The sequence below is a fragment of the Bufo bufo genome, chromosome 4, assembly GCF_905171765.1.
Source record: "Bufo bufo chromosome 4, aBufBuf1.1, whole genome shotgun sequence".
Classification (NCBI taxonomy): Eukaryota; Metazoa; Chordata; class Amphibia; order Anura; family Bufonidae; genus Bufo; species Bufo bufo.
Window position 1 is genome coordinate 159,667,711 of NC_053392.1, and position 26,502 is coordinate 159,694,212.

The 26,502-nt window shown below is 49.4% G+C and overlaps 1 protein-coding gene across 1 annotated transcript in view; it reads right to left on the reverse strand.

Annotated features, from left to right (window-relative positions):
- DIPK2A (divergent protein kinase domain 2A) overlaps positions 1 to 13,658 on the reverse strand; it is a 49,092-nt gene extending 35,434 nt beyond the window's left edge. Inside the window, exon 1 of the mRNA XM_040428048.1 lies at positions 12,689 to 13,658. Coding sequence (XP_040283982.1) covers positions 12,689 to 13,342 — 654 coding nt within the window. The 5' untranslated portion in view covers positions 13,343 to 13,658. The remainder of the gene's footprint in view (positions 1 to 12,688) is intronic.
- Between the last annotated feature and the right edge of the window lie 12,844 nt (positions 13,659 to 26,502).

Genomic DNA, 26,502 nt, shown 5'->3' on the forward strand with positions numbered 1-26,502 from the left:
CTGGCCCATACCAGCAGCTCAAAAAAATAAAGGGAACACAAAAATAACACATCCTAGATATGAATTAATTAAATATTCTTCTGAAATACTTTGTTCTTTACATAGTTGAATATGCTGACAACAAAATCACACAAAAATTAAAAAATGGAAATCAAATTTTTCAACCCATGGAGGTTTGGATTTGGAGTCACACTCAAAATTAAAGTGGAAAAACACACTACAGGCTGATCCAACTTTGATGTAATGTCCTTAAAACAAGTCAAAATGAGGCTCAGTAGTGTGTGTGGCCTCCACGTGCCTGTATGACCTCCCTACAACGCCTGTGCATGCTCCTGATGAGGTGACGGACGGTCTCCTGAGGGATCTCCTCCCAGACCTGGACTAAAGCATCTGCCAACTCCTGGACAGTCTGTGGTGCAACGTGACGTTGGTGGATAGAGCGAGACATGATGTCCCAGATGTGCTCAGTTGGATTCAGGTCTGGGGAACGGGCGGGCCAGTCCATAGCATCAATGCCTTTGTCTTGCAGGAACTGCTGACACACTCCAGCCACATGAGGTCTAGCATTGTCTTGCATTAGGAGGAACCCAGGGCCAACCGCACCAGCATATGGTCTCACAAGGGGTCTGAGGATCTCATCTCGGTACCTAATGGCAGTCAGGCTACCTCTGGCGAGCACATGGAGGGCTGTGCGGCCCTCCAAAGAAATGCCACCCCACACCATTACTGACCCAATGCCAAACCGGTCATGCTGGAGGATGTTGCAGGCAGCAGAACATTCTCCACGGCGTCTCCAGACTCTGTCACATGTGTTCAGTGTGAACATGCTTTCATCTGTGAAGTACACAGGGCGCCAGTGGCGAATTTGCCAATCTTGGTGTTCTCTGGCAAATGCCAAACGTCCTGCACGGTGTTGGGCTGTAAGCACAACCCCCACCTGTGGACGTCGGGCCCTCATATCACCCTCATGGAGTCTGTTTCTGACCGTTTGAGCAGACACATGCACATTTGTGGCCTGCTGGAGGTCATTTTGCAGGGCTTTGGCAGTGCTCCTCCTGTTCCTCCTTGCACAAAGGCGGAGGTAGCGGACCTGCTGCTGGGTTGTTGCCCTCCTACGGCCTCCTCTACGTCTCCTGATGTACTGGCCTGTGCCATCCTGGATAAGCTGCACTACCCGAGCCACTTGTGTGGGTTGTAGACTCCGTCTCATGCTACCACTAGAGTGAAAGCACCGCCAGCATTCAAAAGTGACCAAAACATCAGCCAGGAAGCATAGGAACTGAGAAGTTGTCTGTGGTCACCACCTGTAGAACCACTCCTTTATTGGGGGTGTCTTGCTAATTGCCTATAATTTCCATGAGAGAGATAGAGAGATAGATAGATAGATAGATAGATAGAGAGAGAGAGAGAGAGAGAGATAGAGAGAAAATTCGGCGGCACCAGTGATGGGCTCAGGTGCAAGGTCCAAGGGAATTGGCTTCTCACCCTTAATATACGTAAGAAAAATCGGACAGCACTCCAAGACTTGAAAAGACGTGGTGTATTTATTCACCCATGTGAAACAATCGCAACGTTTCAGCTCACAACTGAGCCTTTCTCAAGCAAAAACCTATGCTGTCCGATTTTCTTACACACATTATATATATATATATATATATATATATATATATATATATATATATATACACATACATATACACACACACATACATACACCGTATATACACACACAAAGTTTTGGGACTAGGGTTGTCACCATACCAAAATTTTGATTCCATTTCGATACCATAAAAAACTATTGCGATAGTCGATACCACATGAAAAAATAAAACACCAAAAGAGCCGTGTGCATTACGCATTTTATGGAATGTCCGGCCCATAATAGAACAGTCCTATCCTATTTTTTGGGGGGACAAAGTGACAAAAAAATTGCGAATTGCGCGTTAAAATTTTTTTTTCTGATACTGCGTTCACTGATATTTTTTTATATTTTAATAGTTCAGACTTTTTCAGACGTGGCAATATGTAATATGTTCATTTGTTTACTGTTTATATATTATATTTGTAAAATTGGGAAAATGGGCGACAAACTTTTTTGGTGCTTTGTATTTTGGTGTTTTTTTTACTTTTTACTAACGGTACTAACTATTAGCCCCCTTAGGGGCTAGAACCTGGGATCTTTTCATCCCTTGTCCTATTCACCCTAATCGAGCTCTATTAGGGTGATTAGGACTTCACACTCTCCCTGCTGCCCTGTGCATCGTGCACACAGCAGCAATTACCATGGCTAGGGTCCTGGCTGCCATGGTAACCGATCGGAGCCCCAGGATTACACTGCTGGGGCTCCAATCAGAAGCTGCCACTGCCACCAATGAACCGGGAGGGAGGGGACCCTGTGGCCGATGCCACCAATGAATATAACAATGAGGAGGGGGAGCCTGTGGCCACCAATGATTATAATAGTTATAATACTGGGGGGGTTGGGGGGGCGCACTGCACCACCAATGAATATAAATAACACATTAATTTAAGTGTAGGCAGCGGGTGCTGGCGGCGGCACCCGCTGCCTACACTTACATTAATGTGTTAATTATATTCATCGGTGGCGCCACAGCCCCTCCTCCGCAGTGCCATCAGTCCATTGGCAGCAGCGGCACAGGAGGGAGGGAGGGACTGCCTCCTTCTCCCCTGTGCTGCTGAGGAGAACATGGAACTCGCTGAGAGCAGTATGTGCCATGTTCTCTAACAGATACAAGGCAGCACAGCCGAGTATCGTTAAATATTAAGACCCGATATATCGATCCAGGTCTAAAAGTATCAATTGGGCATCGAAACTTTGATACCCGGTGCAACTCTAATTGGGACACCTACACATTACATCTACAAGAGTTTCACGATATTCTATTATAAATCCACAGGTATTGATATGGAGTTGGTCCCCTCTTGAAGCCCTCTACATGATTTTGGAGGGTGTCTGAGGGTATTTTCACCCATTCATCCAGAAGAACATTTGTGAGGTCAGACACTGATGTTGGATGAGAAGTCCTGGCTCATAATCTCTGTTCTAGTTCATCCCAAAGGCGTTAAATGGGGTTGAGGTTAGGAGGCTGTGCGGTCCAGTCAAGGTCTTCTACACCAAGCTCAACCATGCATGCCTTTATGGACCTAGTTTTGAGCACTGGGGAACAGTCATGCTTTCCCTCAATTAGAAGTAAGGGTCCTACACCAGCCCCTGAAAGCATCTCTACAGCATTATCTCTCCTCCATCAAACATTACAGTTGGCACAATGCAGCAAGACAGCTGGCATTCTCCAACCCCCAATTTGTCCATCAGACTGCCAGATAGTGAAGTGTGGTTGGTCCAGTGACATGTGCGTCACACCACTCCGACACTTGGCATTGTGCTTGGTGAGGTAAGGCTTGTATGGCACACACTTGCTGATGTTAATGCAGTTATGGAGTCAGCAGTGCGTTGGTGACCTTCATGCACTATGCTCTTCAGCACTGGAGACCCCGCTCTGTAACTTTACATGGTCCATCACTCCATGGCCGAGTCGCTGTGGTTCCTAAATGCTTCCACTCTACAATAATACCTCTCACAGTTGATCATGGAATATCTACTGTAGGAGGGAGAAAAATTCAGACCGACTTGCTACAGCAGTGGCATCCTATAATTCTTTACAGAGGCGCTGTCACCTCTCCTGACATGTCTGTTTTAGTAACTCATTGCATTCCCCATGTAGTAACAGTTCGGGAGCATCTGTTCCTATGACCATGATGTATCGCTCATTAATCCTGCCAGGCCATGAATGAATTACTTGCATTATCCAATGAAGTTCCAGATGGGCATTATCAATTGGGGGTGTGACACTGGCAGCACTGATTGGATAGTATATCAGCAAAAGGAAAGAAAGGAGGAGGTAAGAGAAGATGGATTAAGAAGCGCCAAGAAGACTATCAATGAATGAAAAATTGTGATGAGGAAAATAGGTACAAGGTAGTTCAAGAGCCGATCCCGAGGCCGCACCCAAGCAAAGAGCAGTATATGAAGGTATTTTGACGAATTTCACACCTGCGTTCGGGTGTCCGCTGGTGAGCTCCGTTTGAAGGGGCTCACAAGCGGCCCCGAACGCAACCGTCCAGCCCTAATGCATTCTCAGTGGACGCGGATCCGCTCAGAATGCATCAGTCTGGCAGCGTTCAGCGAGCGGACACCTGAACGCTGCTTGCAGCGCCTGGCCGTGCGGAGGCGAGTGGATCCGTACAGACTTACAATGGAAGTCAATGGGGACGGATCCGCTTGAAGATGACACCATATGGCTCAATCTTCAAACGGATCCGCTGCCATTGACTTTCATTGTAAAGTCTGGACGGTTCCGTTCAGGCTACTTTCAGACTTAGTTTTTTTTTTCAAACTATAATGCAGACGGATCCGTTCTGAACGGATACAAACGTCTGCATTATAGGAGCGGATCCGTCTGAGCAGACATCAGACGGACCCGCTCTGATCGGCAGTGTGAAAGTAGCCTAAAGAAAAGAGGATGTGTGTGTTCCCCTTCTGAACCCAGATGATATCAGATAGAGAAAAGGGAAACACAGGGGCGCCAAGTGAACGGTGTATATTTGAGTTAGGCCTCTTTCACACTTGCGTTGTTGGGATCCGGCATGCACTTCCGTTGCCGGAGGTGCCTGCCGGATCCGGAAAAACGCAAGTGTACTGAAAGCATTTGAAGACGGAACCGTCTTCCAAATGCTTTCAGTGTTACTATGGCACCCAGGACGCTATTAAAGTCCTGGTTGCCATAGTAGGAGCGGGGAGCGGGGGAGCGGTATACTTACAGTCCGTGCGGCTCCCGGGGCGCTCCAGAATGACGTCAGAGCGCCCCATGCGCATGGATGACGTGATCCATGAGATCACGTGATCCATGCGCTTGGGGCGCCCTGACGTCACTCTGGAGCGCCCGGGGAGCCGCACGGACGGTAAGTACACTGCTCCCCCGCTCCCCACTACACTTTACCATGGCTGCCAGGACTTTAGCGTCCCGGCAGCCATGGTAACCACTCTGAAAAAGCTAAATGTCGGCTCCGGCAATGCGCCGAAACGACGTTTAGCTTAAGGCCGGATCCGGATCAATGCCTTCCAATGGGCATTAATTCCGGATCCGGCCTTGCGGCAAGTGTTCCGGATTTTTGGCCGGAGCAAAAAGCGCAGCATGCTGCGGTATTTTCTCCGGCCAACAAACGTTCCGTACCGGAACTGAAGACATCCTGATGCATCCTGAACGGATTACTCTCCATTCAGAATGCATTAGGATAATCCTGATCAGGATTCTTCCGGCATAGAGCCCCGACGACGGAACTCTATGCCGGAAGACAAGAACGCAGGTGTGAAAGAGCCCTTAGATTATGCTAAAACAAGATGATGTGAAAGAATAAATCAATAGATTAGAAGCTCATTGTCAATTAGGAGATTAGTTAGGCAGGTGAAAAGTGGTACTGAGACGTTAAAATGTTACCTTAAAAGTGGAAAGCTAAAAATAAACAGAAAAACACTCTAGAAGTGTTACATCTAAAAAAGTTGCATTGAGTAGGGAGGGGACTTACTTCACCGGGGAGGGAGGTATAGGACAAGCATAAAACACCTATACCTTCTCCGCCGAGGTCGCTTGTCAGATGGTATGAATATCGCCTTCACGTCCTAAAAGGAAGGTAACCAGGGCTCCAAAAGGAAGACTCTTTATTTAATAAGCTCAACGCGTTTTGGGGTGTATCCCCCTTTCTCAAGAGCAAGATACAATAAAAACCTACATAATACCATATATATATATATATATATATATATATATATATATATATATATATATATAAAAATGGCGGCACTGGCTCCAGAGGAGAGGTACGGGTGCACGTCTCAAGGGGAATAGATTTATAACCCCAATAAATGTATCCAGAAAAAAGAGCGGCACTCCGGTAAGTAAAAGCAAGTGAACCCTTTATTCACCCAGGTGGTGCAACGTTTCGGCTCCAAACATGAGAAAGGCTCATGTTTGGAGCCGAAACGTTGCACCACCTGGGTGAATAAAGGGTTCACTTGCTTTTAGTTACCGGAGTGCCGCTCTTTTTTCTGTATATATACACACACACACACACATATCCATACATTGATCAATTGAACTATGAATGGATTTCAGGCGGGAACCGTAAGTGGGAGGAACGTCACTTTCGGCTATACAGACACTAATATATCTTAAATAGTGCAGGGAGTATAGGCCAAGACTATTTCTTCCCCATAGGTCGGCTACATATTGTTGGTTATTTTAAAGTTACAATAAGTATACCTCATTAGTATCCCCGCTGCGCTCCAGGCTGGAACGCACCCGTAAGTTTCCGGGGTGTGGTTAGTTCAGCAGTGGAGTGCAGCGGGGAGGCGCTTCAAGATTGCTAAAAGATGGTATGGAACGCACGCCACATTGAAGCAGTAGCAGCCATGCGCGTTCCACATTGGAGCGCATAGTCTGTGGGGAATGATTGCACGGTGCTGGGGGTGAACATGCAAATGTAGGACTAGAATTCATGAGTATACAAGAATTATATATTCCATGCAAATATAAATATACAATGAAATTCGTATAAAGAAATTCATAGAAAAGTACATGATGGGGTACAGAAATAGTTAATAGAGGTCTCCTAATAGAATAAGAATACATTAATTCTCATAACACTACTGATAAAAATCTCCTAATGAATGAAATGGTCATAAGATAAATTACGGTAGTTGAATAAAAAAAATAACAATAATCTAAGTAGATCGATCTAGGAGTACATTGTACTCAAAATGAGAAGTTATTTTTCTATATCAAAACCTTTTATATGTTGAAGACGTATTATATTATAGATCCATCAATCATCTAGTAGCTGATTGGATAGTGTCAGACTGTGCAGGGACACATCCGAAAAAGGTAACACTCATCTGGACCTTCATCGCAAACTGCTGGCAACTCATTCATAACTTGTAGCAGGAATAATAAAAGGAATGGTACATCACGGAGTCATAAGAAAAGATGCTGCAGAATTATTACAAGGGGAATGCAAGTAGTTACTAAAACAGACACGTCAGGAGAGGGGACTGGTGCTCTATTAACACAAGATGCAAATGACAGTCACCCGAACGCTGCCCTAACAATAGCCGACGACTGCTGGTGTAAAAGAAAATCTAGAATTTATATATTTGCTTGACTGGTGATTAAACCCCCTAATAAACCCCCTGTTTTACTTCTGTAGCAGACGGTGGGATCACAGGCTGACAGCAGACAACCAGGAAGAGACGGCCACTGAGGCTCCGCGATACCCAGTGATCAGTTACAAAGTGACCCAGCGCTGCCATCTACTGCACTGATGCCAGCCCCACAGAACACTGGTAGAAAGTCGAGGGAGAGAAAAACCATACATCAGACAAAAAGGAAACAAAACAGTAAATCACCCGGGTATCTGAACACGTACTACATTCTGCAAGTGAGCAGAGTGAATATTTCCACATACGGTAAGTATCACTGGAGAGAGCCGTCAGGACAGCGCCGGGGGGCCAGAGAGCCGCCAGGACAGCGCCGGGGGGCCAGAGAGCCGCCAGGACAGCGCCGGAGGGCCAGAGAGCCGCCAGGACAGGACAGCGCCGGGGGGGGCCAGGGAGCTGTCAGGACAGGACAGCGCCGGGGGGGGGGGGGGGGGGGGGCCAGAGAGCCGCCAGGACAGCGCCGGGGGGGGGGGGGGGGGCCAGAGAGCCGCCAGGACAGCGCCGGGGGGGGCCAGAGAGCCGCCAGGACAGCGCCGGGGGGGGGGGCCAGAGAGCCGCCAGGACAGCGCCGGGGGGGGGGGGCAGAGGGCCGCCAGGACAGCGCCGGGGGGGGGGGGGGGGGCCAGAGAGCCGCCAGGACAGCGCCGGGGGGGGGGCCAGAGAGCCGCCAGGACAGCGCCGGGGGGGGGGGGGGGGGGACAGAGAGCCGCCAGGACAGCGCCGGGGGGCCAGAGAGCCGCCAGGACAGCGCCGGAGGGCCAGAGAGCCGCCAGGACAGGACAGCGCCGGGGGGCTAGGGAGCCGCCAGGACAGGACAGCGCCGGGGGGCTAGGGAGCCGCCAGGACAGCGCCGGGGGGGGCCAGGGAGCCGCCAGGACAGGACAGCGCCGGGGGGGGGGGGGCAGAGAGCCGCCAGGACAGCGCCGGGGGGGCCAGAGAGCCGCCAGGACAGCGCCGGGGGGGGCCAGAGAGCCGCCAGGACAGCGCCGGGGGGGCCAGAGAGCCGCCAGGACAGCGCCGGGGGGGCCAGAGAGCCGCCAGGACAGGACAGCGCCCTCACCCACACAAATCTATATTACACACTGCTGATCTGCTGGCACAGGGTCACACACCACACACTAGGAGTCAGCTCACCAGCAGTAATTGTTACTCAGGTATTGATCCCCGGTCTAAGGAGAGCTGTAGTTACAGCAGTGCAGAGTAATGCACACAGCCGGGGGATTGTACATGGTGAAACACATCTGTCATTCACAGACAGCGGCGTACAGGTCACCGTCATCACGTCACCCATGCCATAACACTGGGGTGACAGACACACAGGCTCTAATCTTCAGCGGACAACACAGCCATTCACGGGCACTATAGAAATCCCAGTTAGGCCCCACACCGCCCAGCCTGCCAAACATGGAGCGCTGGCAGCTACTGGGAGGATGCAAGAAAAGATGCCATGCACATAGCTGTCAGTGAGGGGCACTCTACACTGACCGGATGTAGAGACTCTCATCCAATATACCCACTTCAGAAAACCACTCAGATATTGTAGAGAGAGAAAAGGAATTGAATATACACAGGACGGACTTCTACATCTCCTTCCTGCTGAATCCACTCCGGGGTCCGAGAAACCTGCAGGAAAACCTTCATGTGAACATCTCCACGTGACGGAAATGCTGCAGATCTGTAGTCGGACATTTTCTGCGGTTCTTTTATGAAGATGGCAGACTCCGCAGCAGACCACTCCATCCAACTGTAGGAGCGGGATTTCTGGACACTGCTCCCGTGACATGATGAGGATTTATAATGCTGTGCGCTCACAGGCGCAGGTTTCCCGCAGTGGACACACGCTCCTACGAAATTAGCCTTAGGGCTCCTACACACAAATGGATTTTTTGTTCACACCCGATCCGCATTGTTTGCGGGTGGGATGCGGCCCCATTCACACACCGCATACTGTCTGCTTCCGTACGTCACTCGCAAAAATATAGAACTAGGATAGGACTGTTCTGTTACGCAAAATGCGAAATGCACACAGCCAGTATCGAGTCCTTAGGGTGCACATCTGATGGCAGCTCGTGGACTTCTCAAAGAGAACCTGCGGCAAAGCGTCAAGGCCGACAGTGGGATTACCGCAGAGGATCCGCAGCATGATACAGTACCAGCAAAGCTAAAGGGGTTTTCTGAGACGTTTATAACTGATGACAGTCCTCAGGATCTGATCGGTGGGGGTCCGACACCCAGGACCGCCTCTCGCAGTAGCCCTCTCTAGGCCAGTGACAACACGTTCATCGGTGACATGTCCTAGGAGCAGCTCAATCCTGTTCAAGTGAATGGGGCTGAGGGCGATACCAAGCACAACCGCTATACAATGTATGGCAAAAATTTGCGGCGCTCATACGCCTTCTCAAACAGCTGATCGCTGGGGGTCCGACGCCCAGGGACCCCGCCGATCAGATACTGAGGACAGGTCATCAGTTATAAAATCTTGATAAACCCTTAGGCCTCTTGCACATGAACTTGTGCTGGCCGTGCTGCGGTCCGCAATGCACAGGCACCGACCGTGGGCCAGCCGCATGCGGATCGCGACCCCATTCACTTAAACGGGGTCCGCGATCTGCCAGTTCCGCAAAAAGACAGAACAAGTTCTATTTTTTTGCAGAACCGAAGTACGGAACGGAACCCCACAAAAGCACTCCGTAGTACTTCAGTGTGGTTCCAATCCATGCTTCCGAAGGCAATCTCCGGATTTGCGGACGCAGTCAAGTGACTGGGTCCGCATCTGTGGGAATGCACACGGCCAGTGTCCCGTGTATTGCGGACCCGCCGTATGTGGGTGTGCAAGGGGCCTTATAATGAAATTTTCCAAGTCTCAGGTACATAACACACCTGATCTACGGTGCCGTTTTTGAAGGATGCAACATGGCAATTGCCCTTTGCAAAGCAGATCTGGGGCAAATCCATGACAAAATGCACAAGTAACGTGTGAACGGCGATGAGGATTTGGTGCGGAAACACTGAAATCTGTATAAACTACTGTTGCATGCATGCACCCTCAAGGGGTTAATACGCAGCAACCGGAGCAATAATGAGTATGCGGCAGATCTTACAAACCAGTCTGGTCATTAATCCGTGCTGATGTTTTTTCTATGAAATGCCCCATTTACTCGCTTTGGACGCAGAATGTCTGCGCATCTGACGAGGATTTAGTTGTGAGCCTCATCGTGTCCTCAAAGTGTGAACACAGCCCTAAACACTGGAGTCGGCTGATCGCTCTCTATGCAAAGAAGTCACTGGAGGTAAAGGGGAACCCAGTCAAGACCAGTGATCAATCGGCCGCCCCAATAGAGTACAGGTGATGCACTAAGAGGGACCGTGTGCCAGGTAAGTCAGGAGACTGGCAGGAGTCCATCTCCATGTGCCACCCCACTAAGTGCAACACCAAATCCTGACTCGTTCCCAGACTGAGCACATAAGCCTCTGTTCACACTGGCATCATTGCTTCTGTACGTAAGGCGTCCATGGCGGACAGGAATCATCCACCATCATATGGTTTTTCTTACTGAACACATGTTACTCACCCAGAAACCTAGCAAAGAAGAATGCCAGTGTGATCAGTCCAAGAGAGCACGAGATGCCAGCAATAGCTCAGTGCCAGGCACTAATCCACACAGCCGTTCACACGTACTAAAAAGGTGCCCGCAGACATAAGGCAGCTGCCATCTGACTGACAGCTCCACGCACAGATGATCAGTAAATGACATAACCGGCTGGACACACACTGCCCACTTACTAATGAGGAAGTCACGCCAATGCCAGTCTTACCCACATGCCAACATCAGACAATGGGACTCACACAACAGGGCTGGGACTTGTAGTTCCACAGCTTCTAAGAAGGCACGATTCAATATCAGCCAGAATACTAGAGGTCGTGCGCTGGGACATCTAGTTCAACAGCTGGGAAACCAGATGCCGCGTGTCAGGACATGTCACCACCGGGAAGATACAGATGTCACCTTTGCCATATTGGGAACTGCAGTTTGAAACAAGTGAGCATTAACATGCTGGGACATGTAGTACCACAGCATGCGGTTCCAGGATAAGCACGCCGGCTGATGTAACGTTACAACATGCATGTGAGGGTGAGGAGGCAGTGTGCCAGCAGGGGCAAGCTGGGGCTTGTAGTTCTCCGACACATGGACATACTGAGGCTAGAGCTGTTACCAGAGTGGAGTAAGGCTACGTTCACACTCGCGGATCCGTTCAGATAATACAACCGTCTGCGTCCGTTCAGAACGGATCCGTCTGTATTATCTTTAACATAGCCAAGACGGATCCGTTTTCTATTGTGCCAGATTGTGTCATAGAAAACGGATCCGTCGCCATTGACTTACATTGTGTGCCAGGACGGATCCGTTTGGCTCAGTTTCGTCAGACGGACATCAGAACGCTGCAAGCAGTATTCTGGTGTCCGTCTCCAAAGCGGAATGGAGACGGAACGGAGGCAAACTGATGCATTCTGAGCGGATCCTTTTCCATTCAGAATGCATTAGAATGCAAACTGATCCGTTTTGGACCGCTTGTGAGAGCCCTGAACTGATCTCACAAACCGAAAGCCAAAACGCGAGTGTGAAAGTAGCCTAAACAGTATGCATGCTGGGACTTGTAGTTCTATGACTAAAGCACATGCTGAGACTTGCAGATCTGTGACATAGGGGCATACTGGCACTAGAAGTTTTACCACACGGAACATGCTGGGACTCGTACTCCTGTGGTTGAGGCTCATAGTGCCGGGGCAGGGGCACGCGCCAGGACCTGTAGTGCCGGGGCAGGGGCACGCGCCAGGACCTGTAGTGCCGGGGCAGGGGCACGCGCCAGGACCTGTAGTGCCGGGGCAGGGGCACGCGCCAGGACCTGTAGTGCCGGGGCAGGGGCACGCGCCAGGACCTGTAGTGCCGGGGCAGGGGCACGCGCCAGGACCTGTAGTGCCGGGGCAGGGGCACGCGCCAGGACCTGTAGTGCCGGGGCAGGGGCACGCGCCAGGACCTGTAGTGCCGGGGCAGGGGCACGCGCCAGGACCTGTAGTGCCGGGGCAGGGGCACGCGCCAGGACCTGTAGGGCAGGGGCACGCGCCAGGACCTGTAGTGCCGGGGCAGGGGCACGCGCCAGGACCTGTAGTGCCGGGGCAGGGGCACGCGCCAGGACCTGTAGTGCCGGGGCAGGGGCACGCGCCAGGACCTGTAGTGCCGGGGCACATGCCAGGACCTGCCGGGCACAGGTACATGCTTGGGCTTGTAGTGCCATGGCAGGAGCACACGCTGGGGCTTGTACTCCTGTGGTTGAGGCTGGTAGCGACCTGTATGATGGGTGTCCTAGTCCCACGTTCAGCAGACTTGGGCCACTCACCTGCAGCACCAGCGGCTCCGGGTTGAAGGCCAGGGTGAGCAGCAGCTGCATACGCTCCGTGTCCTTGAGGTTCTTGAGCAGGAAGCTGCCGGAGTCCTTGGTCTCGGCGTAGCGGCGGACCAGCCTGTCCAGCAGCCGCTGAGAGGGGCAGTGCACCAGGTCCGACCAGCCCTCCACCACGTCCGGGGTGAGCAGGCGGACGTCCCCGTTGAGCCGGGCGAAGTCGGTCTTGTGCATGGCCTGGAGGAGGTCGCAGCGGGGCCGCCCGGTCGCCCTCTTGCAGATCCTCTGGTCGAGTTCGGCCAGTTCTTGGTTGGAGCCCAGGCGCTTGAGCACGACGCGGCGGCTGCCCTCCCGGGGCTCCCCGTACTGCGCGAAGTGGACGTTCTTGACGTTGAAGAAGTCGAGGAAGCGCACTCTGCCCCAGCCCTCGAAGCTCAGCTGCCCGTTCATGAACTTGCGGCACCAGCTGGTCCCGAAGCACGCCGGGCACTTGTTCAGGCTGAGGAAGCGGCGCTCGGTGAGCTCGTTGCGCTGGAAGGAGGCGAGGAGCGAGTGCGTGTTGAGCAGCATGAACACCAGCAGGCTGGCCACGAACAGCAGCTTCACGTAGCGGTACAGGCGGCCGAACTTGAGCGAAACAAGGCGCAACATGGTCCCGCTCTCACTTCAGCCTCCCTCCCGGGGAAGGAGGGGAGCAGCGGCGGCGGCTTCGCCCTCCCGCGGCCGCTGAATGAGCACCGGTGGGGCCAGCTCGTAGCCGAGGCCGCTAGCGTGGATGCTGGGGTCGGTGGAGTCTCTCTCCCGAAGCCCCGCTCTCCTCGGTCCCCGCCAACGGGCAGCTCTCAACTTACTGACACAGGCGGCTCGGGAGATCCGGAGCCAACAGTCGCGAGCGGGGGGCGTGGCCGAGCTTCGTAACTGAGGGCGGGAGGGGGGGGGAAGACTTTTTGTTTGGTCACGTGACAAGGTGGACGGTGAGTGTGTGGAGCGACGTGACGTGAGCGCTGTCCGCCGCCATCTTGGAATGGGCAAAGTTTTCAATTGGAGCGTAACTTCCTTCTGAATAGTAAATAGGGGAGGGGAGCGCGTGAGAGGAGGCGGAGGGCAGAACGTACCAAGCGGGGCGGGGGGAGCGCTTCTACAGCCAATCAGACCTCAGCCTGTGCGCCCCTTGTCTCACTCTTGGTATGTGGCATGCTGGGACTTGTGGTGTGGCGCTGCAGGGAATATAGTGTGGATAGACAGGCGCTCCACTGCCTAAATGGTATTAAGGGCGTGTTCACATGCAGCAGATTGGTTCCGTTTCTGCCACTGGATGCATTGGGGAGAGGTGAATGGTTGTTTAACGTGTTATTGATTGGTTATCTGACAGAAAAAAATACATTCCGTTTCATTCATGTTTTGGCAGCGAGCATCCGGTTTTCTGCCAAACCCATTGATATGTATGTGGAACAGTCACAGAAATCTGCTCCGTGTGAATATACTGTTCTGATAGTCTGATCGCAGCGGATCAGAAGGAAAACCGCCACCACGTAAAACTTCGAAAATAGGCAGGATTCAGTCAAGGAGGTCTCCCACTTTGCATTGCAGGCCGAGGGTAAAAACTGCGAGCAAGTCGGTGTGTGCCGGCGGTGTTACCCACATGCTTCGCGCGGAGACAATCTCTAAAATCAGCCACTTTGCTGGTATTGTGAAATGCTGCCAAGTCACTACAGTAATTCCACAGTATTTTACACTACAGGAAAGGGGATGACATTATATCCACCCTGAAGAAAACCGCCATGTGTGAAGAGGTATCTCCTGAGAAAAGGAAACCATCTCGATAGCACTACCTTGTGGAAGTGGCTCCTTATGAGTCCCAATCCCATTTTGACAAACTTTGGGACGTGACAAGAGAAAATAGCCAAGTCATATATCCATCCGTAGAGAGCTGTTTCAGGTGGCATGCCCCTCAGTATGGAGTAGGATTCTGGCTGGTTGAGTGCAATGCCTTGAAGGCAGCTTTGGCAGGGTGCTGGCTCGCCTTAAAGGGACCAGCCCTGGAGTGTCTCCACACCATCGAGCATCTCCACTAAGTCTTCATATCATGGAGCATCTCCACTAAGTCTCCACACCATGGAGCATCTCCACTAAGTCTCCACACCATGGAGCATCTCCACTAAGTCTCCACACCATGGAGCATCTCCACTAAGTCTCCACACCATGGAGCATCTCCACTAAGTCTCCACACCATGGAGCATCTCCACTAAGTCTCCACACCATGGAGCATCTCCACTAAGTCTCCACACCATGGAGCATCTCCACTAAGTCTTTATATCATGGAGCACCTCCAGTAAGTCTCTACACATGGAGCACCTCCAGTACAGTAAGTCTTCACACCATGGAACATCTCCACACGATGCATCTCCACTAAGTCTTCATATCATGGAGCATCTCCAGTAAGTCTCCACACCATGGAGCATCTCCACTAAGTCTTCATACCTTGGAGCACCTCCAGTAAGTCTCCACTCATGGCTGGTCTCTGTAAAGGGGTTGTCCGGGTTCAGAGCTGAACCTGGACATACCCATATTTTCACCCAGGCAGCCCCCCCTGACATGAGTGATGCTCTCTTTTGCCCTGCGCTAGATCGCGCAGGGCAAGGGCTCTTTTATTTACTTTAACACACTGCCGGGTGGAGGCTTCCGCCCAGCAGTGTGTTCAGTGACACCACCGGCTCTGATGGGCGGGCTTTAGAGCTGCCCTAGCTGCATTACAGGCAAGGGCAGCGCTAAAGCCTGCCTATCAGTGCTGGTGACGTCACTGTTCTCACTGCTGGGCGGAAGCCTCCGCCTGGCAGCCCTATGGAGAGCCGGGTCATCACCAGAACTCCACAAAATGCCTTTGCCCTGCACGATTCAGGGGGGCTACCTGGGTGAAATTCTGGGTATGTCCGGGTTCAGCTCTGAACCCGGACAACCCCCTTAAGGAGGCCCAGTATCCTACCTAACTTTTTCAATGCAAAGGCGGAAAGCAGCGGGCTCTCCACATGTGAACATACCCTTAGACTCCAGTTATTTTTTGGATCTGCGTGGAGTATGTAGTTTACATGTAGCTTAGTGTACTGGACTAGAAACATGTAACAATAGGGGTCTGCCAGATTATGTTTGGGGACTTTGGTTGAGGAGACCCATTTTAATCCACTGGCTGGACTAGTCTGACATGTCAGATATGGAACCAGTGTATGTGTGATTACAGCTCAGTTTACTCTGGGTTTCAGGCGTCATGCCCCCGCACATATATACTGTACGTCTGCCATTTACGTTTTGCGCCAGGATGCGGTTGTACTGAACAGATAGTCTGTTACACTTTTCAATGTAGCTCTAATAGGGGTCTATCCCCCACTTTACACACATTATCATCATTGCCCTGTAGGTGACATAAACAGTTAACAGATCGGACCTTTCTTTCTGTTTTCTGTGTATCTGATGTTGAAAAAATGGAGTCTGATGATATATGCTAATGACTTTCAAGCGCCCAGGTGCGTTCCTCACCGATACAAGTGCCCATGTCCTCTGGAGACTGACATTGATCATTCCTTCCATGTCTCACTGTACGTCACTGTGGGCAGCTGTATCAGTGAGCTGCCTAGGCCCGGCTGTGAAGCGAGTTGGTGCGGGACTTCAGGGAGCAGGGTCAGCGATAGTGTTGTGCGAATCAAAGTGGACTTCGATCCGAATTTGTCAGAAAATTCGATTCAACGCAAAGCCGAATTTCCTCGTGCTTCGTTTTAGCGAATCAATTTTCCCTGAATGGTGGTAAAAAATAAAAAATCTATCATTTGATGGAAGATGTCTCATGAAATTCCGTTCACAGCAGGCTTGTCGCGATCAAATGGATGAGGTATGATTTTTTTTACTATACACTGTGTTATTACTGTCAGATGCCGCATTCATCGCTCCTCCCTGTCATTGCACCCACTACCTACAAAGAAATGTGCTTCGTTACTAAGTAATTCATCACAAAGTGAATTGTTTTGTAAAATTCAGCGAAGCAACCGAATCGGATTTTCTAACACTTTGCTCATCACTAGTCAGTGACCGCTTCCCCGCCTTTTCACTGTTCATGGGGCTGAGGATTTTTCCCTTGCGGTTTTGTATACCGCGCCAAAAATATTCATGTCCATTCTTGGTGTGGTTACCGCACGGACACCTCCCAAAAGCCCCAGCTAAAGCCTGCTCGCTGAGAGCAAAACTGCACCATTCAAAGTGAAAACCCATGGCACAAACCACAAGTGTTTTTGGATGTGAGCAAAATCAGTCATGTGAACCTACCTTAAAGGGGACGAGGCACTGCAGAAAGGTTCCCTGTGCTGTGCAGGAGGCATAAAGGGGACGAGGCACTGCAGAAAGGTTCCCTGTGCTGTGCAGGAGGCATAAAGGGGATGAGACACTGCAGAAAGGTTCCCTGTGCTGTGCAGGAGGCATAAAGGGGATGAGGCACTACAGAAAGGTTTTCTGTGCTGTGCAGGAGGCATAAAGGGGACGAGGCACTACAGAAAGGTTCCCCGTGCTGTGCAGGAGGCATAAAGGGGATGAGGCACTACAGAAAGGTTTCCTGTGCTGTGCAGGAGGCATAAAGGGGATGAGGCACTACAGAAAGGTTCCCCCGTACTGTGCAGGAGGCATAAAGGGGACGAGGCACTACAGAAAGGTTCCCCGTGCTGTGCAGGAGGCATAAAAGGGATGAGACACTGCAGAAAGGTTCCCCGTGCTGTGCAGGAGGCATAAAGGGGATGAGGCACTGCAGAAAGGTTCCCTGTGCTGTGCAGGAGGCATAAAGGGGATGAGGCACTGCAGAAAAGTTCCCCGTGCTGTGCAGGAGGCATAAAGGGGATGAGGCACTACAGAAAGGTTCCCTGTGCTGTGCAGGAGGCATAAAGGGGATGAGGCACTGCAGAAAGGTTCCCCGTGCTGTGCAGGAGGCATAAAGGGGATGAGGCACTGCAGAAAGGTTCCCTGTGCTGTGCAGGAGGCATAAAGGGGATGAGGCACTACAAAAAGGTTCCCTGTGCTGTGCAGGAGGCATAAAGGGGATTAGGCACTGCAGAAAGGTTCCCTGTGCTGTGCAGGAGGCATAAAGGGGATGAGGCACTACAGAAAGGTTCCCTGTGCTGTGCAGGAGGCATAAAGGGGACGAGGCACTGCAGAAAGGTTCCCTGTGCTGTGCAGGAGGCATAAAGGGGATGAGGCACTGCAGAAAGGTTCCCTGTGCTGTGCAGGAGGCATAAAGGGGACGAGGCACTACAGAAAGGTTCCCCGTGCTGTGCAGGAGGCATAAAGGGGATGAGGCACTACAGAAAGGTTTCCTGTGCTGTGCAGGAGGCATAAAGGGGATGAGGCACTACAGAAAGGTTCCCCCGTACTGTGCAGGAGGCATAAAGGGGACGAGGCACTACAGAAAGGTTCCCCGTGCTGTGCAGGAGGCATAAAAGGGATGAGACACTGCAGAAAGGTTCCCCGTGCTGTGCAGGAGGCATAAAGGGGATGAGGCACTGCAGAAAGGTTCCCTGTGCTGTGCAGGAGGCATAAAGGGGATGAGGCACTGCAGAAAGGTTCCCTGTGCTGTGCAGGAGGCATAAAGGGGATGAGGCACTGCAGAAAGGTTCCCTGTGCTGTGCAGGAGGCATAAAGGGGATGAGGCACTGCAGAAAGGTTCCCCGTGCTGTGCAGGAGGCATAAAGGGGATGAGGCACTGCAGAAAGGTTCCCTGTGCTGTGCAGGAGGCATAAAGGGGACGAGGCACTGCAGAAAGGTTCCCTGTGCTGTGCAGGAGGCATAAAGGGGATGAGGCACTACAGAAAGGTTTCCTGTGCTGTGCAGGAGGCATAAAGGGGACGAGGCACTACAGAAAGGTTCCCCGTGCTGTGCAGGAGGCATAAAGGGGATGAGGCACTACAGAAAGGTTTCCTGTGCTGTGCAGGAGGCATAAAGGGGATGAGGCACTACAGAAAGGTTCCCCCGTACTGTGCAGGAGGCATAAAGGGGACGAGGCACTACAGAAAGGTTCCCCGTGCTGTGCAGGAGGCATAAAAGGGATGAGACACTGCAGAAAGGTTCCCTGTGCTGTGCAGGAGGCATAAAGGGGACGAGGCACTGCAGAAAGGTTCCCTGTGCTGTGCAGGAGGCATAAAGGGGATGAGGCACTGCAGAAAGGTTCCCTGTGCTGTGCAGGAGGCATAAAGGGGATGAGGCACTGCAGAAAGGTTCCCTGTGCTGTGCAGGAGGCATAAAGGGGACGAGGCACTGCAGAAAGGTTCCCTGTGCTGTACATGGTCATTTATGCTGCAGATTTCCACCTTTTCAGCAAAGAGGGTGAAGCGTGCCACAAGCCAGTAGCACTCACACAATGATTTCCATCTAATAGATTCTGCGGAGTTCCGGCGGAGTCTGTCCCATGGGCACTTTGCATTTACACGCTGGAAACATTTCCCAATGGTGTGAATAAGGTCCGATGGTTGGCATGCCTGCTTCCGGGGAAGTTAGTCGTGCAGGACATATCCAGACATATACAGCCAAATTCCTTTAAATCCAGCTTTCATGGGGACTGACAAGTGCCAGATTATCACATTTAACCCTCCGTACACATTAAACTTCCTCCAAACAGTCAGTACTCCGCTGATGGGCAGCAGGGAAGTAGAGAAGATGACATTTCTCAACTTGACCTTCTCTATTTTCGGATCGCTCCTGCTGCTAATGGAAGGGAAGCCATTAATAACAATATATTCCCTAATGCATGTTGTAAAACACCTGAAAAGCTGGTTCCTTATAAAATCCAGAAACTGACTTTTATTCCTCCTTCACCACCATTTTTTCATGTGGCCATGATTTAGGAAACAGCCCAGAAGAGGGCCCTGCGGGGAGCATCCATTACCGCGTCTGCCTTGTACATCTCAATAGAGATCAATTAACCCTGTTTCAGCTGATGTAGAAGCTATGTTCCCCGAGCCACAGAAAGAGCCAAACATTTGCGTGTCTGTAGTGAGGGTTCATAGACGCTGCAAAGGCACGGACATCTCGAGGACGCCATAAAATGACGGACCTGTAGGCACCCTAGTCTCCCCTAAAAGCAATGCTTCTAAGGAGAGTGCCTTCGTAATGAAGCAAGAAACAATGATTCTTCTCCAGATTCATCCGGAATAAATGAACGAGAACCTGGTTTCCATTTGCAACTGAAACCAGAGCGCGGTACCAGTTCCGCCCCACCAGCAGACGCCACCTGTGTCCGACAGACCCCACTGGCTAAGGTCGTGTTACGGATTCTCTCTGTTCAGGAAAAAACGGATGGTTTTGCACGCAAATTCAGGCAGTTTTGTCTGCGATTGCGTTCAATGATTACATTTTTTCCACGCAGGCACAATCAGTGTTTGATGCATTTTTCACGCGTGTGAAAAAAAAACCTGAAGAATAACAATCTACATCTCCTAGCAACCATCAGTGAAAAACGCTAGCTGCGTGAAAAATGCAGAATATAGAACATGCTGCAATTTTTTCTGAACGCAGGAATGATGCGTGAAAAAACGTGTACAGACGCATTGAAATGAGTGGGTCAGGATTCAGTCCGGATACAATGCGTTTGCTCCACGCACCGCACCCTGATGGAAAACTCGCTTGTGTGAAATGGGCCTTAGGTCTCTTTCACACGACCGTATGGTTTTTTTCAGTGTTTTGCGGGGCGTTTTTCAAGGATCCGTTGTTCCCTTTATTGTTTCCGTTGCTGTTCCGTTTTTCCGTATGGCATATACAGTATACAGTAATTACATAGAAAATATTGGGCTGGGCATAAAATTTTCAATAGATGGTTCCGCAAAAACGGATAGGTTACGGAAGACATAAGGCTGCGTTTCCGTATGTGTTCCGTTTTTTTTTTTTTGCAGACTCATTGACTTGAATGGAGCCACGGAACGTGATTTGCGGGCAATAATAGGACTTGTTCTATCTTTCAACGGAACGGAAAAACTGAAACGGATTGCATACGGAGTACATTCTGTTTTTTTTTTTTTTTGCGGAACAATTGAAATGAATGGTTCCGTATACGGAACGCAAAAAACGGCCCGTAAACGGAAAAAAAAACGGTCGTGTGAAAGACCCCCTACAGTGTGGTCCACCAGGTTTTGCCCCGTTACCAAATATGATGAAATCTACAATAAAGGCTCCACACGTCTGCGAGCCTTTGACGTAAATGTGAACAGCACCTTATCTTCACCAAGGGGGAGATTTATCAAACTGGTGTAAAGTAGAACTGGCTTAGTGGCCCATCGCAACCAATCAGATCACACCTTTCATTTTGCAAAGGAGCTGTGAAAAATGAAAGGTGGAATCTGATTAGTTGCTATGGGCCACTAAGCCAGTTTGATAAATGACCCCCAACGAGCTGTATCTGGTATGGCAACGCAGCCCCATTCACCTGGAAGGAATTTTTCTGCAATACCGGGCACAACCCACGGACAAGGGCGCCAATGTTTCCAGAAGAAAAGGCGAACTTTTTGTTAGTAATTTCCGGGAAAACCTTTTAATTCTCCTTCTATGCAGACGAGCCCATAAGCGTCAGCTCGGCATTTCATTAGCCACCTTGAATTAGTTCTTATTTCATTCCTTCTGGCTTGTTTTGCAGTAAACAATTACTTTGCGGAGTATTATAAATTATATTAATTTACTGCTTGTATGGAGGAGAGTAATTGTTGTCCCTGTTTCATCTCACTAAGAGCGCTAATTAATAGACAGGTCGTTTGCCGTTACACCAGTATATCCTTGCTCGCCCATTAACAACAAAGTGTAATTACCAGTAGTTGCAGCCAATAAAGCTTTACATCTTTTGCCTAATAACCTCTGAAGCTACGCCGGTGTTTTTTTACAGTGAAATATGGTTTCTGTAGGATGAGGCGGCGGATGGCTTCTCCTGTTAGCCCATGGTCTGTTTACTGCGGGGCCATCAATCCGTTCTGGAGCCTTTTGTTCTTTGATGCTGTTCTGTTCAGGAACCTTGTTGAACATGACAGGTCCAGGCTTCACCGAGCAGACACAATGCAAACACGTGGAAACCCTTCCCAAGGAGCTCACAACCACACAAAGGGAGCGGCACAGCCTTCTGCCTGCCGATTGGCCAGGAGAAGCCGGAGATTAGAGGCCCTACTGCACAGGATGAAAAGCGTCTTCATATCTTATTTACCAGCTTCCTTGGGTGGGAGTTTGCACCTGGCGTCTAGAAACTGCTGCACCCATTATAATACGATATGAAAGCAGTTCCTAAAGTTTACAGTGAGATCCCTGGGAATAACAAAGACGTTACACATTAGGATACAGGACATGCCGGGGGCTTAGGATCTACAGACAGTTCTTCATAGAGGCACGGCAGCTAGAGAAACATCATCCCCTGAGACTAGCGCATGCTTCATATTTATACGCCATGGTTACACAATTTTACCAAAATTTCAGCAAAAGGGGGGTTTAATGGAGTTTTGTGCATATATATATATATATATATATATTTTTTGTACGTGCAGATTTTGGTGTGTTTTTTTTTTTTAACTCCAGCTTTAGATATTAGCTGAAAGTCTACGTCTGCTTTCAGACGAGCGAGTTGTACACTCGGACTCGGAGTGTGAGTATGCGCCAGCTCCTGTCCTGAACTCCAAGCACTGCCGGGGTCGCATTGCAGTATATTGATTTATGATGCTATGTAACCCTTCGGCCTCATGCACACGACCGTACGTATTTTGTACTACGCAAAAAACAGATCAGCAAAAAATACGGATGACATCCGTGTGATTTCCTTATTTTGAGGAACGAAACAGATGGACAAAATAGAGCATGCATCCGTGCTAAAAACACGGACCGTGCCAAAACTCTGATGTGTGAATACACACATTAAAATGAATGGGGACGCGTGCTGTCCGTGGAGAACACATACAGCGCACGTCCGTGAAACACTGACGTGTGAATGAGGCTTTATACTCCCCCTGCTAGTCCGGAGTGTACAACTCGCTCGTCTGAAAGCAGCCTATTGAAATTACAGATGTAGCAGGGTTAACACACATGCTTTATGAGACATGTTATCTAAACTAAATGCGTTAAGCAATTGCTTTTCAGTGGCTTTTGTTTCAAGATAACGTGATGAGTTAAGAGTGTGTGTGTTACCCCTGCTACATCTGTAGGAAATGCAGGACACACAACCTTTTTTTTTCCTGTATATGCTTTTATATTAATTAGGTGGAGTTTTTTAGGCATCCAGCTGTAAAAAAAAATTACCAGAGCAAATTTGTGTTTGCAGGGACTCAAAGTGACGTGTGAATAATGCCTTTGTTAGGACTCATTTTCTTTCCGTGTCCGATTGGATCTTTTATGCAACTGCAAAAATTAGTATTTGTCATCAGCGCATCTCATTGTGTAGACAGGACCCTTTTTTATTTTTCTGTTCACATAGCCATATAAGGGCAATTTCGCCATAGTTTTATGTGTTTTGTTTTAAGACGTTACTTATGTGGTAAAAATGACCTGTTACCTTCATTCTCCATTACGGGAATACCACATTTACATGTGTTTTAATACTGATAAAAAATAACTTTAGAAAAAAATTAACTTTTTCTTTACATATTCTGACCCCCATAACTTTTTTATACTTATGTTAACAGAGGGGTGTAGAAGGTAATTTTTTGCAGGATGATCTGTAGTTATTATTTATACCATCTTTTAGTGTGTACGACTTTTTTTGAACACTTTTACCTACTGAGAAGTAGTGACAAAAAAAATCTCGAATTGGCCATTTAGATTTTTTTCTCCCTTACGCTGTTCAACATATAGGATAAATATACTGGCGTTTTCCGATGTAGCGATGCCCATGATGTTTAATTTTTTATTGTTTATGTATTTTTTTTTTTTTATTCAAGAGAAAATTCAAGGGTAATTTTTTTATGATTGTTACTATAACATACAATCATTGGATTTCATCTTGTATTCTATAATTCATACCTTATAGAATACTGAATTCAGTATATTCCAATGTAGTGCTGCCACTTACAGGCTTGCATGGGAATATACTAGCAATCATCCTGTAAGCCTAGTACAGGCTTAGGGCTCATGCACACAATGCCTAGACATTATCGCTGGGCCTCATCTGTGTAAAACATCAGAAACCCGGCAGTTATGGCGGGCGCCATCTTTAAAGACTGGACTTCTGCCGTACATGTACAGCGGAGGTCTGGAAAGGGTTAATGTGCATGAGGGATCCGTAATCACAGACAAAATAGGGCACGCTTCCATGGTGTTACTATGGACCCATGGTTCGTAGAAAGCCACTGATGTGTGAATACGCACATTAAAGTCAATGGGTACGTGTGCTGTTCATGGAGAACACAACAGCACACATCCATGATTTGTGGGAAAGAGGTTTTCGGATCAACATGGGTTACTTTAGAAGTATTTTTACATGTGCCAGTTCGCGATATAGCAAGTTAAAGTGCCTCTACATGGTCCAATGTAAACTGTGCGGGGGACAAATGATCGTTTGTGTGAACATTGTCCCCTCCAGAACTTGCATATTGTCGGCAGCACATCCCCCCACAAAGAAGTGGGCTGACGACAAACTATTTTTTTTGAAGGTACATAAAAGATTCTATCTGCCGAAAAATGAGCATTGCTTGTTTGTCATCTGAACAGCAGGGTGTCCAGTCAGGAAGATAATCTACAAACCTTGTAACAGCGATATTCTCCTCTAGAAGCAATGGCCTTCGATGACACCCAACACCATTTTTTTGTGTCGATTAAAAGAAAACATGAAATCGGAGGATACAGAGGCAACGTCAATTATTGCAACGCAAATTTATGGTGCCCCTGCAAACTATGTACAGATTAGTGTTGATCTCGATGCTCGGCACATGGCGATATTTGGCCGAATACCGCATGTGCTCGAGTGCAATGCTTGAGTCTCCTCCCCGCACGTTTGTTGGCTGCCTTCACTGTAATGCCGTAGCCATGTTGGTTACTGGCATTACAGTGATTGGCTGGACAGAACGTCTCATTGGGTGCTATATAGCACCCGATGACGCATGTTCGGCTCATTCGTAGTCAGGGAGAGCTGAGCATAGGAAGGGACAGAGAGTGTAGGGAGTGTAATTAAATATTTTTTTTGTACAAAAATGTTTTAGAAACGTGTGACACGTGTTCGGCTCAGTGTTGGGAGAGCTGTGCTGAAGAAGGGAAAGATAGTGTAGGGAGTGAATTTTTTTTTTTGGGGAAGTTTAAAAACTTTTAAGGACTATTGTGTGTGGCAGCAGCAATATATATTTTTAGCGCAACTAGCGCTCAATTGGTAAAAGTTTACACACCCAAAAGTCCTTTTAAGGACTGTTGTGTGTGGCACCAATATCTAGTTTTAGCGCATCCTGCGCTAAATAGTGTGCAATAGTTAGTCTGCTGCAGACAGCGACATTATCTGCACTATATCTCCTGTGTAACGTGTGCGCATCCCAAAAATATCTGTGGTATCCAGTGTACTTTTTCCGTAGACGGTGTCCGCTGCGGACAGTAACATTAGCTGCACTACATCTCCTGTGTAACGTCTGCACATCCAAAAAATATCAGTGACATCCAGTGTACTTTTTCCGTTGACGGTGTCCGCTGCAACACAGTGACATTACCTGGGGTACATCTCCTGTGTAACGTTTCCACATCCAAAATACCTGTGACATTCCCTGTAATTTTATATTAGCTGCTGCTGACATCATCAACGTTATCTGCAGTATTTCTCCTGTGTAACGTTTCCACATCCAAAATACCTGTGACATTTCCTTTAAATTTATATTAGCCACTGATGACATCAGCAATAGTTAAGCCGCTGCAGACAGCGACATTATCTGCGCTACATCTCCTGTGTAACATGTGTGCATCCCAAAAATATTTGTGACATCCAATGTACTTTTTCCGTTGACGGTGTCCGCTGCGGACAGGGACTTTACCTGGGGTACATCTTCTGTGTAATGTTTCCACATCCAAAACACAGTACCTGTGACATCCCCTGTAATTTTATATTAGCCGCTGCTGACATCAGCAACATTATCTGCGGTATATCTCTTGTGTGACGTTTCCACATCCCAAATACCTTTTTACATTTTTTTGAACATTTACATTTAATACGAAGAAGGCGAGCAGTAAGGGACAGGAAAGTGTCCGTGATGCTGATGGTGCACGCAGAGGCCATGGCCCTGGGCGCGTTAAAACTGTGCCTGCTGCCAAAGCACAAGAAAAACAATCATACACGATACCCAGCTTCATGTCCCAGTTTGCAGGGCGGCGCAGGACAACGCTCTCAAAGTCAGACCAGTGAGACCAGGTGGTCGGTTGGATAGCAGCAGATAATGCTTCCAGTCGGTTAAAGGGATTCTGTCTGCAAGATTTTCGATATGGAGCTGTTTATATTATCCTCTCAGTCTCCATTATCTAATAAAAAAATATACTAGTTTTACCCCCACCTGCCCAGCGACGCCCCACTGCTAATTATGCACTACTCTCATCGCCGATGGTGAGCCGTAATCTCGCGCATGCGCCCTAAATCCACTGGTCAGCGCCAGCGCGGTGTCCTGGCAGCAGCCTCAGCGAACGAAGCACACATGCACCAGCTGTCTGCGCACTTCGCTCGCGGGCGCTGACCAGTGGATTTAGGGTGCATGCGCGAGATTACGGCGCACCATCGGCGATGAGAGTAGTGCATAATGAGCAGTGGGGCGTCGCTTGGCTACGAGATAAGGGGCGCGGCTGGGCACAAATGGCCAGAGGGACAG